Source organism: Esox lucius, chromosome 7 (genome assembly GCF_011004845.1).
Source record: "Esox lucius isolate fEsoLuc1 chromosome 7, fEsoLuc1.pri, whole genome shotgun sequence".
Classification (NCBI taxonomy): Eukaryota; Metazoa; Chordata; class Actinopteri; order Esociformes; family Esocidae; genus Esox; species Esox lucius.
Genome location: NC_047575.1, coordinates 14,395,240 through 14,410,918, shown reverse-complemented (window position 1 = coordinate 14,410,918; position 15,679 = coordinate 14,395,240). Strand labels below are relative to the sequence as shown.

Below are 15,679 nucleotides of genomic sequence, written 5' to 3'. Positions count from 1 at the left end.
AAGGTTGTTAAAATTACTATATTGAGAGAATTGCATATGTTTTGGGAATTAAACCAATGTTCTCATTAAATTTCACAAAACCATAGCGTTTGAAACAATTGTATTGTGGGGAAAGATGTTTCAAAGCCAAATTAAATCAGTGGCTTTGGATGTAAGACTTGCTGCGTTACAAGTCTGATCAGTTTGTAGTTTTGTACTTTTAAGAGTTAAACAAAAATCTCCACATACTTGAGAAAATAGTACCAAACCAATTAGAAAAGACTAAATAGTAAAAGCTTACTCCAATTTCAGATGCATTCTTGGTTTAATCTTCCAAGCAATTGTCTTCCACATCACCTTAGCCCTAAACTCTCGTCAGTGAGTGACAGAATTCTTTTTGGAGCCAGACTACGCCCCTAAGTCAAACCAAACAGAACTACACTACTCAAAACACTTAAATCAAGATGGAAAAAAAGCAAACATAAATTGCATGTAAAACTAGATGTCGTGTATTTCTGGACATTATTCACAACATGCATGTTTTACTGTTTCATTTGCAAAAGAAAACTCACCGCTTTATCGCGCTTGCCAGGCTTTACTTGATTTAACCAGGGCTGGATTAATAGAACTCACAAATGATCTTCTAAACATGTAAATGTTTTCTGAGACTTAAGTGTGCTGTGCTCAATAGCTTGGGGTGAGGTTATCGCTGTGCTGTTAACCAGTAGCATAAATTCAGATCATTCCTTTGGTTCTGCTCTCAAACCTTTGGAAATGGGTTTGGAACTGTACTGTTTTTCAAGGTGTGGCCCAATATTGCCATAACTGTACTTTCCCGTTGTGGTCTTCTTTAATCAAATTCCTTTCACTTCTCTTTGTTTTGTGTTGTTTTGTTGTTTGGGTGGGGCTTTGGGGTTAAAAAAAACGAATGCATATTTATGAACTCTAATTTCAGCCCACCAGCCAAGTAGGATATGCAGCAGGCCCTAATTATATCTGATAAATATGATGGCTAACGGCATTTGAGGATCTCCTACATTTAGAGCCAAGACAGAGTGATCTCATTAGGAATACAATGGTGAGTCCTAATTGGACGCGATCATGGAATATATGCCCTGGGGAGTCCAACTCTCCCTACTGCCCCGGCATGGAACCCAACCCTCCCTGCTGCCTCTGCAAGGAACACAACCCTCCCTGCAGCCTCTGCAAGGAACCCAACCCTCCCTGCAGCCTCTGCAAGGAACCCAGCCTTCCCTGCTGTCTCTGCAAGGAACACAACCCTCCCTGCTGCCTCTGCAAGGAACCCAACCCTCCCTGCTTCCCCAGCAAGGAACACAACCCTCCCTGCTTCCCCAGCAAGGAACACAACCCTCCCTACTGCCCCAGCAAGGAACACAACCCTCCCTGCTTCCCCAGCAAGGAACCCAACCCTCCTTGATGTCCCAGCAAGGAACCCAACCCTCCTTGATGTCCCAGCAAGGAACACAACCCTCCCTGCAGCCCCGGCAAGGAACCAAGTCCTCCTTGCTGTTCCAGTTTTTTGGAGGAAATGGAGAATCTGTGACATTATTTCTGCTTATTAGAGGTTACCCAGGCAACATTCCATATAAACTGCTCATCTACATATTTTTTCTTCCTCTCTTTAATTATATTTATTATGTGAGGGATCATGTTTCAGACATGTATCTGAACTTTGGTATCTAACTTATGTTAGTTTAGAAAAACTCATGAAGTATCAACTAACCTCATACCAAGGCCAAAACACAATAGCACTGTAAGTATCCAGTCATTAACTACAGGAATGCTAGTGATTCGCTACCTCATCTGAACGACCAATGGGCTAAATACTAAAGGCTCAAGGTCCTTTACCAAATGAAATAAGTATGTATTTAGAAAATATTTAGAAAATATAGCATGGTATGTGCATGTGTAGGATGCCAAAAGTTTTTGGAGAATATACTTTATAGGTTTTTCTTAGGTAGTTTATTTCCAGCATTAGTGTATGCACAAGAGACCTATCAATGTGTTGTCTGGATTCTAGACTTTTGCATTTGGAGTCTTTCGCTGGTGTCTGACAACATGAGGACATAGTGTCAATGCAAGTACATTTGAATTCATTGATCGATAGTCAAATCAATGCATTAATTCATTAATTGATGAAGACATAGTCATTACATTAGGCTAGCCAAAATGACCTGTTCAGTACATTAAGAAGAAGAAATAAAGCAGTGTAATCAACATGGTAGACCAAGGAAGATCTCTACATTTGACAATCAAAGAATGCTCACCATAACAGCCCACACAACTGACTCAGGAACCAGGTGATAGGTGTGGATGTGCCCGACACCACCATACAGTACCTAGAGGATTTCACCAGCCAACATACACTGCAAAAAAAATTATAAAACAAAATGTAACTGCGTTTGAACAAGACAAATTACTTGATATTCAAGGCATTTTATCAAAATCCAAGCAGTATTATCTAATACAACTTTAGCTTGTTAAGATACCTTATTTTAAGGATGGTAAGATTTTTTACCTGAAAACAAGATTAGACATATTTTCTGCAGTGTACAGAGGCTGTAGGTAGCATAAAAAAATTGCATAAAATGCAAAAACAAAAGAAGATAAAACTAAGATGAAAACTTATCAGAGTGAGTGTGGATTAAAATAAAACAACTAACCTCATCTGTCAAATACAGTGTGGAATGTTATATTTCAGCCATGTGTGGCTGCCAATATTACTGAATTACTGACAGCATTAACAGGGTGAATTCTGAAGTGTACAGAAACATTTCTGGCACAGATACAACCAAATACCTCTCATGTGAGGGTGTTTCATCATGCAGTAGGACAATTACTTCAAACACACTGCCACAGCTACTAAGGAATTTTTTCAGGGCAAATGAAAAGTTCTTTAATCACTCTCTGTATACAATCCAACAAAACTGAAGATATAAAGTTCCCATAACAAGCAGGAACTGAAGATTGCTGCTGTAAAGGCCTGACAGCATCACCAGGGAAGATATCCAGCACCTGGTGATGTCTATGGGCCACAGACCTCAGGCAATTACTGCATACAAAGGATATGCGACCAAGTGCTTAACATGGTTTTATTGATTCATTCAGGGTAAACAGGTCAAAAGCAAATACATTTATCAACAACAGAAACTATGAGCTATCTTCTGAATTCTGTAAATGACACAGGGTTCTTAAGTTTGAGATTTACTTTACACATTTCAGCTTAGTTGGGCATATTAACTGAAATATTTACCTACTGTAGCTCTGTAATTACCCTGGGTGTATGCAGTATCAAACAGTCATCTTCTACTGTAATTTGTAGTTTTATCTTTGATCAGCGATGCCAACTATGCTGGTATTTTCAGCAAGAGGGGATTGTAGATTAGCATGTAGAGAGTCCCATCATATACTTTCATTTAATATATAGTGATGTGTCTTGAATTTGAGCTTGCTTGCTAATTCAGAAACATTTTTAAATTACATGTTACATATTCAAAATAGAGAACTCAAAAAAGCACATTTACACATTTATCAAATGGGTAAGAATCTTTGCAGGACAAGGAAGACTTTATAGAGATTAATATTTGGTACAGAAACCTTTGTTTGCAATTACAGAGATCATATGTTTCCTGTAGTTCTTGGCCAGGTTTTCACACATTGCAGCAGGGATTTTGGCCCACTCCTCCATACAGACTTTCTCCCAGATCCTTCAGGTTTCGGGGCTGTCGCTGGGCAATACGGACTTTCAGCTCCCTCCAAAGATTTTCTATTGGGTTCTGGTCTGGAAACTGGCTAGGCCACTCCAGAACCTTGAGATGCTTCTTACGGAGCCACTCCTTAGTTGCCCTGGCTGTGTGTTTTCGGGTCATTGTCATGCTGGGAGACCAAGCCACGACCCATCTTCAATGCTCTTACTGAGGGAAGGAGGTTGTTGGCCAAGATCTCACGGTACATGGCCCCATCCATCCTCCCCTCAATACGTTGCAGTCGTCCTGTCCCCTTTGCAGAAAAGCATCCCCAAAGAATGATGTTTCCACCTCCATGCTTCACAGTTGGGATGGTGTTCTTGGGGTTGTACTCATCCTTCTTCTTCCTCCAAACACGGCGAGTGGAGTTTAGACCAGAAAGCTCTATTTTTGTCTCATCAGACCACATGACCTTCTCTCATTCCTCCTCTGGATCAACCAGATGGTCATTGGCAAACTTCAGACGGGCCTGGACATGCGCTGACTTTGCGTGCGCTGCAGGATTTTAATCCATGACGGCGTAGTGTGTTACTAATGGTTTTCTTTGAGACTTTGGTCCCAGCTCTCTTCAGGTCATTGACCAGGTCCTGCCGTGTAGTTCTGGGCTGATCCCTCACCTTCCTCATGATCATTGATGCCGGAATTCTTACTGGTTGGTAGGTGATCAAATACTTATGTCATGCAATAAAATGCAAATTAATTACTTAAAAATCATACAATGGGATTTTCTGGATTTTTGTTTTAGATTCCATCTCTCACAGTTGAAGAGTACCTATGATAAAAATTATAGACTTCTACATGCTTTGTAAGTGGGAAAGCCTGCAAAATCGGCAATGTATCAAATACTTGTTGTCCCCACTGTGTATACATAATTCTGGCCCCGTCTATAAAGGCAAGGACCTGCCCAGTTCTCCAGTGGGAAAGCCTTACATGGTTTTAAACAGGCTGTCCCCCAAGGAAATACATATAAATAGTTGCTGCGATTTCCCTTTTGGTTGTTCAATATATTTCAAAATAGTGATCTCTTCGAATTATTTATTTACGCAGTATTCGTTCCTCAATATTTATATCAGTTCCTTCTAGAGGGGAAGAACGCATCAACTGAGGCTATATATATATATATACAGTGGGGCAAAAAAGTATTTAGTCAGCCACCAATTGTGCAAGTTCTCCCACTTAAAAAGATGAGAGAGGCCTGTAATTTTCATCATAGGTACACTTCAACTATGAGAGACAAAATGAGAAAAAAATCCAGAAAATCACATTGTAGGATTTTTTATGAATTTTTTGGTAAATTCCTTGGTGAAATAAGTATTTGGTCACCTACAAACAAGCAAGATTTCTGGCTCTCCCAGACCTGTAACTTCTTCTTTAAGAGGTTCGTCTGTCCTCCACTCGTTACCTGTATTAATGGCACCTGTTTGAACTTGTTATCAGTATAAAAGACACCTGTCCACAACCTCAAACAGTCACACTCCAAACTCCACTATGGCCAAGACCAAAGAGCTGTCAAAGGACATGAGAAACAAAATTGTAGACCTGTACCAGGCTGGGGAGACTGAATCTGCAATAGGTAAGCAGCTTGGTGTGAAGAAATCAACTGTGGGAGCAATTATAAGAAAATGGAAGACATACAAGACCACTGATAATCTCCCTCGATCCGGGGCTCCACGCAAGATCTCACCCCGTAGGGTCAAAATGATCACAAGAACGGTGAGCAAAAATCCCAGAACCACACGGGGGGACCTAGTGAATGACCTGCAGAGAGCTGGGACCAAAGTAACAAAGGCTACTATCAGTAACACACTACGCCGCCAGGGACTCAAATCCTGCAGTGCCAGACATGTCCCCCTGCTTAAGCCAGTACATGTCCAGGCCCGTCTGGGGTTTGCTAGAGAACATTTGGATGGTCCAGAAGAGGATTGGGAGAATGTCATATGGTCAGATGAAACCAAAATAGTACTTTTTGGTAAAAACTCAGCTTGTTGTGTTTGGAGGAGAAAGAATGCTAAATTGCGTCCAAAGAACACCATACCTACTATGAAGCATGGGGGTGCAAACATCATGCTTTGGGGCTGTTTTTCTGCAAAGGGACCAGGACGACTGATCCGTGTAAAGGAAAGAATGAATGGGGTCATGTGTTGTGAGATTTTGAGTGAAAACCTCCTTCCATCAGCAAGGGCATTGAAGATGAAATGTGGCTGGGTCTTTCAGCATGACAGTGCCTGGGCAATCACACCGCCTGGGCAACGAAGGAGTGGCTTTGTAAGAAGCATTTCAAGGTCCTGGAGTGGCCTAGCCAGTCACCAGATCTCAACCCCATAGAAAATCTTTGGAGGGAGTTGAAAGTCTGTGTTGCCCAGCAACAGCCCCAAAACATCACTGCCCTAGAGGAGATCTGCATGGAGGAATGGGCCAAAATACCAGCAACTGTGTGTGAAAACCTTCTGAAGACTTACAGAAAACGTTTGACCTCTGTCATTGCCAACAAAGGATATATAACAAAGTATTGAGATTAACTTTTGTTATTGACCAAATACTTATTTTCCACCATAATTTACCAATAAATTCATAAAAAATCCTACAATGTGATTTTCTGGATTTTTTTTCCTCATAGTTGAAGAATACCTATGATGAAAATTACAGGCCTCTCTTATCTTTTTAAGTAGGAGAACTTGCACAATTGGTGGCTGACTAAATACTTTTATGCCCCACTGTATTTCTTAAAAAAACATCCAGGTGTTTTTGAGAATTGCTGAAGGGGGAAACAGTGCAATATTTTGAGAATCATTCACAGAAACATTCCACGAAAAACACTCATCAACATCCAGTGCACTCCCATACTATGTCAGTACTTTTACTTAGATAACCAAACTACATACAATATTTGTTAAAGGCATTAATGATTTCATGTTCATCAGTGATAAGGCCTGATTCTATATTAAAGCTGCATTATGTAGGATTTTCAGTGAAAAATATAATTACAGCATTTGGAAATTACTCACCGGCCAGAATAGCGGTTCCGCACCAATGCCCGATAGAGAATGAAGTTCTGAATAATAATATGAAAAATAGAATTACCTGTTTAAAAAGAAAATGCTAACTCAGTTATTCTTAGCCTTTCTAACTTTAGCTTAGGGTTTCTTCTTTCACTTCTTTACAGTTCTCATAGTGTATCCTGTAGTGGACAAGGGAGGAATTCGCAGTTTGTCATCCCAGTCTTTAGCTGCCATTATTGTTTATTACAGTAAGCGAACTTTGCTCCATATGGTTTACTTATCTATATATCTTACACTTAAAATGTGCATTCTTAAAGTGTGCCAAGGAGGAAGGCCTGCCTCGCAGAACATGATTGGCTGGATGGCCCACCTTTGCCGAAGGCGATTGGTTGGAACGGAATTGCGGGAACAGATTATAAATTGACAATATAAATTGAAAAATTATAAACTGACATTCACATGTTTCAACCACTTTTCTGAATTTGTCTGAATTCCCGCCGATGACATAGTGTATTGACATCAGATTTTTGTAACTAGTTTTACACAGTAACCTCTTATTTGCCTAATTTAATGTCAGTCAGGGTATGAATCAATATGTCTAGCCCAGGAATTATCTCTATTTCATAAAACATCAGATAGTTTGTGAGTGAACCAAGCGTTCAATGTACCTTCCACTCTGAGTCGTTTTACAAGTGTTCTTATTATTCAACTAGCTTAGGGCTAGTTCAGGATCTGGGATAGATGGAATACAGATGTCACCAAAATAAAGGTGGCACGACAATGTCTGTTAATTGAAATATTTAAAAATATATATATTTTCAAACAGTATTTAGATATAGGCATCTTCACATCACAAATACATACTATAGGACAGTGGTTGTTGCTAATATCCAATGAAAATGAACCATTGAAAATTGTCTGGGACATTTTTTTATATAAAATCAATCAAGGTAAGCTTTGTAGGTACCTTTACATTTGTCTTTTAACTTGTCTGTACATTTGTGGCTTATTGATCAGCTATCAAAGTTAACTCAACACAAAACTACTTTATACCAAATGGGTCTTGCATGGCCCAGTTTAAATTAAAATCACCCAGAATAATTACTTCAGATTAAGTAAAATAACCTATTAGTTCTGTTAGCTGGCATAGCAAAGCTTTCATAACAGAAGGCGGAGAATATTGTTGCTGTAGAATTCTTTCCTAACTGCCCAGAAAATCAAATTGCCTTGGGAAAGAGACAGACTGCAACAGAGATTGAGAGGGGATTTTTTTATATAACGATGGTCTCCCATACCAACACTGTCAGCTATGTATACATTGTTACTATTCAATCTAATTTCATAGTCTACCGTTTTCTTACATAACTATGTTTCAAATAAAATAAATATGGTTGTATTCATCTGTGATGCCCTGATCTTAACAAAGTCAAATTTTGACAGCAGAACTAGTACATATAGGTGGATAAACCGAAGTCCCCTGTGAACTTTAAAATCAAGAGTAGAATCAATACATATTGTTTCTCTAAATACCGGAACATAATTATTCATCTCAGAAGACATATTGATGGGGGATAAATAATATTACTCTGAGAAGACATATTGACAGGGATTATATGTTATTAATCTGAGAAGACAGTGACAGGGATTAGCAGTTATTCATCTGAGAAGACATATTGACAGGGATTAGATTTGAGTACTCTGAGATGTCGTAGTGACAGAGATGTAATTGAGAAGACGTAGTGACAGAGATGAGATATTATTCATCTGGAAAGACACATTAGCATTTCCCTATTAGGCCTATGGGTGCACCTTCTCTGAACTTAGGCAGGACTTAAGGTAGTTAATGTGGTAGTGATAGCCCATCATCATTTATAACAGGTGTTTAACAATGGCACTGCAAATTAAAATCATGGTTTACCTTTGCAGATCTAGATGTAAATAGTCAGTTTCTTAGAGCTGCCTTAAAGTCTTGGGATGATACCAGGCTCCCTAATCATTGTTTCAGGCTAAGGGGCTGATGCATTTACTACCATTAAACTACCTAAAACAACTGCCAGTACCATGAGTGAGTAACTCCTCAGCACTCTGCTTAGCTTGTTTCTGGGTCTGTTGAATGGAGTTAAGGATTAGGACACAGGTACAAGTACCTCCTTCTACTCCCACTTCGAGTAACAAAATGCCTCCAGGGCCGGTTTGCCTGGGCTGGGAGAGGAGTGTCCAAAAGCTCGCTCAGGAGAATCCCGCCATCTGTTTTTTCAAGAGAGACTTTGCCAGGGAAGGAACTCGGGTAGATTTACTATTTGCAAGCCTCTTCATCCCTGTAGCCCTCAGCGAGCAGGCAATTGTCACCCTAAAATATCTGGGTTGCCCAATTGGTCTTGAAACAGGGTGAAATAATACAATACTAATAATTATACATTTATTTGTCCAGATATTCTTGCCCCCTGAAGTGTAATCTTTTTCATATAAGTGCTGGAATACAGAGCCAAAGAAATGTGTCACTGTATAAATGCTTTGTATGTATTAACAAAAGTAATATACACACAAGCATTGGGTGCCAGTATACAGTAGAGTGGATACGGTATAGAGTGGATAGTGTACAGAGTGGATACGGTATAGAGTGGATAGTGTACAGAGTGGATACGTTATAGAGTGGATAGTGTACAGAGTGGATACAGTATAGAGTGGATAGTGTACAGAGTGGATACGGTATAGAGTGGATAGTGTACAGAGTGGATACGGTATAGAGTGGATAGTGTACAGAGTGGATACGGTATAGAGTGGATAGTGTACAGAGTGGATACGGTATAGAGTGGATAGTGTACAGAGTGGATGTGAGGTGCGAGGGGAGCGAGTGCATAATAATGAGAGGCCAAAACAACCAAATCAGCTGCTTGTCTTTCATTTTTTAATGCAGTGATAAAATGCACCACACGGTCTCAAATGTAGTTACACAATAACCCGTGAGGTGCAGGAGAAAACCAGGAACTAAAATCGGCATTAGTCTCCGGCTAGTAGTTAGTACACCAGCGAGGTGGAGCGCCGGAGAGGGAGAGAGCATGCATCGCAACGTGGAGCAACCATCACAGTACCACTGGCCTGAGGAGAGAGACATGGAACGAGGTAGAGATGTTAGTGTAGGGTGGAGTCAGTTGGAGTTCATTGGTGACGTCAGACGGAGTGGGAGGTCCCTTGTGGACAACCACGCACTGGCACCCAGGCGGAACTCTGAAACAGCACCTCAGCGAACTGGAGGGCAGAGGGGTGGCCGGGCAGTAGGATGAATTGGACCTTTTTTTTTTTTAATTGGTCCACTACCACAGCTATGGTGGTGTTCCCCTCTGACTGTGGCGGGAGTTGAGGCGCCATGCAGCCCTGACATTTTCCGGTAGTCTGTCAGGACTGTGAATGGCCCTTAAGCCAGTGTCTCCACTCCTTCAGTGCCAACTTCATCACCGGTAACTCAAGGTCACCCACGTCGTAGTTCCTCTTCGCAACAGTCAGTTTCCTGGAGAAGTACGCACAGGGGTGGAGTTTGGGAGGAATCCCGTGCTGCTAGGGGAGGACCGCCCCATTCCGACCTCAGATGCATTCACCTCGACCCGTGAAGGGCTTGAGCGGGTCCGGATGTCATAGTAGGGGAGCTGTAGTGAATCTGCCCTTCAAGTCGAAGAAGGTCTTCTCCTCCAGAGACCAGTGGAGGCACTGAGGTTGGCCTTTCAGCAGCGACGATGCTGTGTGGCGCGACAATTGTGCTGAATCCCCTGATGAACCGGCGGTAGAAGTTGGCAAATCCAATGAAGGCTTGCAGTTCCTTGATGTTCTTCGGGACTGGCCACAACCTCACCGCCTCCACCTTCAGCTCCTCCATCTTGATGCCCTCTGGAGAGATGCGGTACCCCAGGAAGTAAACGGTGGGCTGGTAGAAGGAAAATGTTTCGCCTTTTACGTATAGCTGGTGGTCAAGCAGACGTTGGAGAACAGCACGGACGTGGGCCCAAGGCTTTGAATATGTCAGGGAGTACACCAGGATGTCGTCAATGTAAACTACCAAATACATCCCCAACATATCTCGGAACACCTCGTTCAGGAAGGACTGGAACACAGCAGGGGCGTTGGCCAGCCCATATGGCATGACCCGGTACTCAAAGTCGCCTGACGTTGTGCTGAAGGCTGTCTTCACTCCAGAGGTAAGGTTTAGTGAAGAAGCGTGCCCCATTAGGCTGCTCGATGGCCAGTAGGACGAAGGGCATGTTGTCCCTGTACCTTACTGTGATGTTTTTCAGTCCCTTTAGTCAATACAGGGCCGAAGCCCCCCGTCATTCTTCTTGATGAAGAAGAAGCTCACTGAAGGAGGGGAGGTGGAATGGCGGATGCTCCCCTGCTCCAGCGTTTCCCTGATGTAGGTCTCCATGGTGTCCTTTTCAGCCACTGAGAGGGGGTGGATTTGGTTTGGTGGAAGGAGCGGCTTCTGGTATGAGGTCTATGGCGCAGTCCTGGGAACAGTGAGGAGGGAGACACCTGGCTTTCTCGCTGGACAACACCCCGCTTAAATCCACATACTCCGGTAGGATGTTGGCTGGGAGGCCTCTCTACTGACATTGCTCCACACATGAGGGTCAAGCAGGTCTTCCGACACTCCGGGGACCATCCCAAGATCTTCGGTTTGCTCCAGGCGATGTTGGGGTTGTGTTTCTGGAGCCACGGAAGACCCAGGATGATTGGGTGTAAGGACGACATCAACACCATTCATTCCAGTTTCTCTTGATGGCAGCCATTGATGGTGAGAGTGTGTGGGTGGGTCACGTGGGTAATGGAACTGGACCCCATGGGACACCCATCTAGAGCCTGGGTGAGCGTCCAGGACCTCAAACGGTGCAACGGCAGCCCCAGAGCGGATATCAGGGTCTGGTCGATGAAGCTCCCTGCAGCCCTGGAGTCAATCAGAGCTGTGGATGTATGAGAGGGAAAGCCACCAGACAACACCACCGAGCAACAGAAAGGGCCTGCTACATTATGTAAATGCTAGGCACCTACTGTGCCAGCCTGCACTCTCTGGCTACTCACCCCCTTCCTGCTCTGCGCCTGGGCCAAAGCACACCCCTTCCGGAAGTGCCCCTTCTCACAGCAGAACAGGCACAGATCCTGTTGACTCGTAATCCCCAATTCCATGGGCTCAAGTTGCGGCTCTGTTCGAGAGGAGGAAGGATGGGCACGGCCCCGGAGCTGCCCCTCAATGGCAATGGACCGGGCAATTTAGACATCCAGCGGGATGGAAGCGTTTACACACACCAGCCCCACTTGGACCTCAGTTCACAGTCCCATGTCCCCAGTCCCCTGTCCCCAGTCCCCAGTCCCCTGTCCCCAGTCCCCTGTCCCCAGTCCCCTGTCCCCAGTCCCCTGTCCCCTGTCCCCAGTCCCCTGTCCCGAGTCCCCTGTCCCCAGTCCCCTGTCCACAGTCCCCTGTTCCCAGTCCCCAGTCCCCTGTCCACAGTCCCCAGTCCCCTGTCCCCAGTCCCCAGTCCCCTGTCCCCTGTCCACAGTCCCCTGTCCCCAGTCCCCTGCGAAAAGCGCTCCATAGAGCCCGCTTATTCCAGCCCTTTTGTGACAACTGCGGATGTAAAAAGGGCTTTTTAAAATACATTTGATTAATTGATGTGATAACTACTATCTATTGACTATCCTAAAAGTGTGTGTGTATGTATTTGTGTGTTTGTGTTTCTGTGTGTGTGTGTGTGTGTGTGTGAGGTGTCAGTATTCATTTGTCTACATGGTATCTGTGAATGGGTGTTGTGTGTGGGTAGAGTCCAGAAAAAGCTTTACCGGTTTCTGTCGGTTCTGGACATGCTTATGGTGCCTTGCGGTTTTGTAGATCACAGTCTGTGACTTGGGTGACTGGAGCCTTTGACTATTTTAGGGTCTTCCTGTGACACCGCCTGGTGTAGAGGTCCTGGATGACAGGGAAACCCGGTGATGAACTCCCCCGTTCACACCACCCTCTTAAGCGGCTCGCGATCTCCGGCGGTACATCTGCCATACTGAGCGGCGATGCAGCCGGTCAAAATGCTCTCAACGGTGCAGCTGTAGGAATGTTTTAGGATCTTAGGGCCCACGCATTCAGTCTCCTGAGGGGGAAGAGGCACCAACATGTCCTCTTCAAAACTGTGTGTGTGTGTGGACTATGTTCACCTCTTAGTGAAGTTTACACAGAGGAACTTGATGCTCCTTACACTTGCCCCTCCATTTCCTGTTGTCTACAATCAGCTCCTTTCTCTTTCTAATGTTCTGGGAGAAAATGTTTCCTACCTGTCATAATCTCTGTCCCGTTTTACCGTTATATATGACGCGACACGGAATGATGTACTTTGGCTTTTCCACCTGCCAAACAGAGATCATAAACATCATTGTACTTCATTGTTTTAATGGTCTGTATTTAAAATAGGTCGATTCATTGCTGGCTGGCACACAGACGGCGTATCGGTCAGAAGGTCTGTCATTGTGGTGTAAATCTTTGTCTGTCTGTGAGATAGGTTGGCACCCGGCTCCTTCGCCTGGCTTTTTTCAAATTACGTAGTGTTTTAAGAACAGAGACAGTGTCATATCTCACTTTGACCATTTGTCTTTCGGGAATCCTGCAAATTCGCAGTATAGCTTTTCTTTTTGTAATTCAGTTGTTCAACATATTTATCTCCTTTTAGGAAAGAAAACATATACTTTAATCTTGAGTTAGTTGAAGTGTGTATTCTACAGTTCAGTCAGTTACTTCACAAACACTGTGTCACTTACAGTAAGGCACAGTTACAGATAGCCCGACCTGCCTGTATTAAAATGGAGACAGACGCTTAGTAATGAATGGAGTTGTCTTCCCAGCCAGCTGGCTGCCTCTTCTCTCCTTTCCCTCAACCTGATTCCCTCGTTCTCATCTTGTCGTCACATGCCGTCACTCACAGCGTGTTCAGGTGTCGTCAGGTGTGGTAGCTGCAGTGGCGGCGGTGGGGGATATTCAGCAGACAGTGAGCCCAGCCACATAAAGCCTTTATCACGCCTAAACGGCTCCATCTCCCACAGCCAGGGCCAAATTAGCGGCACCCATTTGAGTGGAACCATGGGACGGCATGAACCATCTAAACGGGGGAGGGGGGGGTTGTGGTGTCACGCTTTTTATTCTTCCTGATTGATGTGTCAATGGGCTTTTATTGCTGTCGTGTTCCCCCAGAAGTCGAGTCGATTACACGGTGAGCGTTTTACGCATCAGCGTACTGTAGTGTGGGTGATGTATCTCAGACTTGTACATGTGAACAGGGACGTGTTGTAGTTGTCCAGGTGGCTTGCAGCTCAGCTCCACAATAATGCAAATCCTGCATGCCTTTATGGATATTCCACTGATGCAGGCTGCTGCATTGACACGCTAAAACCAGCTACGGTGTCTGACTCGTGAGTCTCTCTCCTAACACAGACCCACCAACTTACCGTGACCTCTGCCCCCTGTGTGTACCCAGGTGTGCCGTGTTGGCTGCGGGAGCCGTCAGTCCCCAGCTGGCCTATCAGGAGCTCCCGGGAGGATGGACCAAAGCAGACGGTCCACCTGAAGATGTCCCCGTCACCCCTCTCTACGCCTGCTCTCTCACCTCTCACGCACCATGCTAGGAAGACGCACACTGCACCTCTGCTTTTGACAAAACCCCTCACCCCTCCCAATATCTTATTTCTCCCAGCAACTCCAGTGACCTACTCAGTTTAGATTTGGAGATCCTTCCCCTACCCCGCTCTGCCCGCAAGTAATCTCCTAGTCGTATTCCGAGCCCCGCAGGACATGTCTTTCTTCCCAGAGATCGGCCCCAGACACCAGGGGCTCGGCGGAAAGCGGAGCTCATGCGCCCGCAGGATGTCCGACACTTGCCTGGTGTGGCTCCTGGGCCTAGCCCTCCGTCTGGCCCTGTCCTCCTGCCAGCGGGCCGACCTCAGCGGTAAATACCCCATGGTAACCACGGGCTACGGTAAGCTGCGCGGCGTCAGGAAGGAGCTGAACAACGAGATCCTGGGGCCAGTGGAGCAGTACCTGGGCGTGCCCTACGCCACCCCGCCCATAGGCGAACGCCGCTTTCAGCCACCCGAGGCGCCGGGCTCCTGGCAGGAGATCCGCAACGCCACCCATTTTGCCCCGGTGTGTCCGCAGAACGTGCACGGTGTGTTGCCTGAGATCATGCTGCCGGTGTGGTTTACCGACAACCTGGACGCCGCAGCGGGCTACGTGCAGAACCAGAGCGAAGACTGTCTGTACCTCAACGTCTACGTTCCCACTGAGGACGGTGAGTCCAGATCCTGTCCCATCAATCAGGCCACGTTACACTTCCAGTCAGTCAAGCCGGCAGGCTCAAGCTGGAACAGGCTGTACCTGTCCAGCGGTGATTCTGCCTGGAGGCCCCGGGGGTTTAAAGGGGTAGCTCACTATTTCGCAAATTGATCTTACAATCCCGTTTCCAAAAACTTTGGGGCGTTATTTGTATGATGTCAATTAAAACAGAATGCAGTGATGTGCAAATTGTTTAAATCCTAGATTCAATTGAAAATGGTACAAAGACAACACACCAAATGTTGAAACTGAGACATTTTATTGTTTCTTGAAAAATATTTGCAGATTTTGAATTTGATGCCAACAACACTATTGGGCCAGAGGCAAGAATAGAATGGAAAAGTTGAAAAATGCTATAAAACTAAACCTGGAGGAATATCACACAGCTAATTAGGTCAATTAGTACCAGGTCAGAAACAAAATTGGGTATTAAAAGATCATTCCAGAGAGGATGGATCTGTCACAACTGAGCATTTGGATGGGTTCATGAGTCTGTGAAGGACTGCAAATAGTGCAGCAATTTCAGAATAACTTTTCTCAATGTAAAATTGCAAAGAGTTTGGGGATCTCATCATCTGAGG

The 15,679-nt window shown here is 44.6% G+C and overlaps 1 protein-coding gene across 1 annotated transcript in view; it reads left to right on the top strand.

The window, feature by feature from the left end:
• The window catches only part of nlgn2b (neuroligin 2b), an 83,885-nt gene that overhangs the window by 24,109 nt on the left and 44,097 nt on the right, over positions 1-15,679 (top strand). Inside the window, exon 2 of the mRNA XM_010894647.5 lies at positions 14,245-15,054. Coding sequence (XP_010892949.1) covers positions 14,559-15,054 — 496 coding nt within the window. The 5' untranslated portion in view covers positions 14,245-14,558. The remainder of the gene's footprint in view (positions 1-14,244; positions 15,055-15,679) is intronic.